Raw genomic sequence first — 2,242 nt, 5'->3', positions numbered from 1 at the left:
GGTTTTCTCGTTCATCGCCGCCCTCGGAGCGATCACCATTGGTGTATCGTCGGTACCGTCCCTAGCCAACAGAAGGGTGGTGAAGGCCGGAGTAGTCATGACGACCATCGCGACCGTATATCAGCTCATCATCCGTACTGTGGCCTTTGGTGAGACAGGGGTCTTATACAATTCTATTCATAGCAATGTCCATGCTGCAGAAGCCTAGTGTTTCTGCAACGCGGGCGCCACCTTTGTACCAACTTTTCCAGGTGCCTGGGACCCTCGTTCGATGACATGCATCGTATTTGCAATTATCGTAAGGATGTATTCGCCAAAAGCAAAGATGGATGATGGCCCGTCCCTATTCGGCGCCTGGGTGGTCACTGTTACCTCCTCTTATTCATCGTGATGCTTCCCATTCAGGTTGTTTCCCTTCGTGTTCCGCCTTTTGCCGCCCTTATCGCTCCCGTTACGATCAGCATCATCACCATGGAGCTCTTCGGAGCCCCGGTCATCAGCGCTGAGAGGGCGACCACGGCAGTGAGTCAGATATGCACACGCGTGCACGCATGCGCAATTCTTGACAGGTTTTGGCCCTCCTGTTACTACAGGCAGCAGCCAATCAGATTAATTCTGTTGCTGATTTCTTCAACGGTGTAGATGATATTCACACTGCTTCTGATCGAAGCTTAGTAGACGGCATACTAACTCCTAAGGCCATGGTATGGTCCGCTGTCGCCCTCACTGGCCTCTCCGGAGCCTTGCTCCTTGTGAACATCCCTGAGATCGAAAGCTCCTATCGGGGATACGTCACTCTTTCGTGGATAGCTCAAGCATCGTTTGCAGTGAGTTTCGGGAGCCTGCAGGGACCGTCGAATTCGCTTATAGATTCTGTATACCTCCGGTCCGTTTCCTCTCAAGTACTATGCTATGGGAGATTTGGTCATGTATGTATGGGAAAACTTATCTGGGCGCATATTGGATTCGCTTCAGTCTCTTAGCATTCGGTCCTTCCGTGAGTGCTTTGATGGCTCTGTGGGCAAGCGACCCCACCAGATCGCTTCCGGTCCTCCCCGGTGTATTCGCCTTCACGCTGCCCAGCATCCTTGTCACTATTGGTGTAAGAAACGGGCTTGGGTCCTAGTAGGTTTGATGTTGACATGCTTTCATGACTTTAGGTTCTCAATGCGAACAACATTCGAGATTTGGATTCTGACGCCGCTGTGGGCATCTATACTGTCGCCAACATCCTCGGTCATAGATGGTGTCGCATGTGAGCTCGTTAAGCGTGGCAAGCTCGAATCTGCTCAGCCCAGTTACTTCGGAGTCCTACAGTTGCTGCCACATATTATATCTCTCTGGCTGGCCGTATGCTTACCATTGTTACGGTATCCTATTTTCTCTCGCTGTTATTCCGAGATCCCTATCTACTATGTGAGCACCTCGCATGCCTCTAGCCGTGAACTGGTTCCTTGTGCTGACTCAGATCACGTATTTGCCTGAGCCCTCAGAGTGATCCTGAATACAAAAGGGTGGTGAAATATGCATCTCATACAACTCTTATGTATGGCCTGGCCTCAGCTATGGGCATATCAACAGCCCCCATCGGAGTCGGCTTGGACCAGGTGAGATCGTTTAGTCTTCGGGTCGATTTTGAATTTTCAGGTCAGCTCGGGCGGGGTCCTCGCTACCTCAGCTGTGATCGGCTTCCTGTATTGTGTCGGTTAGGAACTTAACTGTGTGGAGTTGCTCCTATGTCTGAATTCCGGTTTTTCTCACTGATGAGGTTGATGGTAGTTTGCCTGGTCTTCGCAATAGATATTTTTTTCATGCTAGCGGCAGTCCTCTAGTAGGCATTTACTCGCTACTGTAGTGCTACTGTAGGTTTCCATGCTCAACGCTCGTCAGCTCTCGAGTCGAGTTGTTTACTGGGAAAGTCTGGGAGGTTCAGAGTGACATGCCGATGGGGTGGTGGTCGGATGAGGAGGAAGCCTATCAGTACAGACCTAGTGACCGGAGTGGGCCGGTTATGGTTGTCCATGGCTCCTATTATTCCCTAGATAGTTTAATCGACTAACTACACTGTGTTTCCCTGCATGACTGAGGCTCACAGAGGCGATGTCGAGAAATAGTGTCACCGCTGACTGTGAACTCAAGCTTGGGTTTGCTCCCAATGCACGGTGATAAATTCCATCGATCCAGCAGTTGGGTTTCCTCCAACGGGCCTGGTAGTGGCGGATATCTCCCTTGTAGGTGTGTT

At 50.8% G+C, this 2,242-nt stretch overlaps 1 protein-coding gene across 1 annotated transcript; it reads left to right on the top strand.

The window, feature by feature from the left end:
* Nucleotides 1–390: 390 nt before the first annotated feature.
* Pmar_PMAR000153 (UbiA prenyltransferase domain-containing protein, putative) lies at nt 391–1,860 on the top strand (the record flags this gene model as incomplete). Its single annotated transcript, XM_002779558.1, has 8 exons — nt 391–522; nt 570–827; nt 871–929; nt 976–1,102; nt 1,161–1,255; nt 1,299–1,416; nt 1,469–1,607; nt 1,648–1,860. 7 exons carry the CDS (start codon nt 391–393, stop codon nt 1,496–1,498), a joined length of 819 nt encoding a protein of 272 aa, XP_002779604.1. The 3' UTR covers nt 1,499–1,607; nt 1,648–1,860.
* Nucleotides 1,861–2,242: the final 382 nt, after the last annotated feature.

This window comes from Perkinsus marinus, assembly GCF_000006405.1.
Source record: "Perkinsus marinus ATCC 50983 genomic scaffold scf_1104296946688, whole genome shotgun sequence".
NCBI lineage: Eukaryota > Perkinsozoa > Perkinsida > Perkinsidae > Perkinsus > Perkinsus marinus.
The sequence above is the reverse complement of the archived record's forward strand: the minus strand, read 5'-3'. Positions and strand labels throughout refer to the sequence as shown.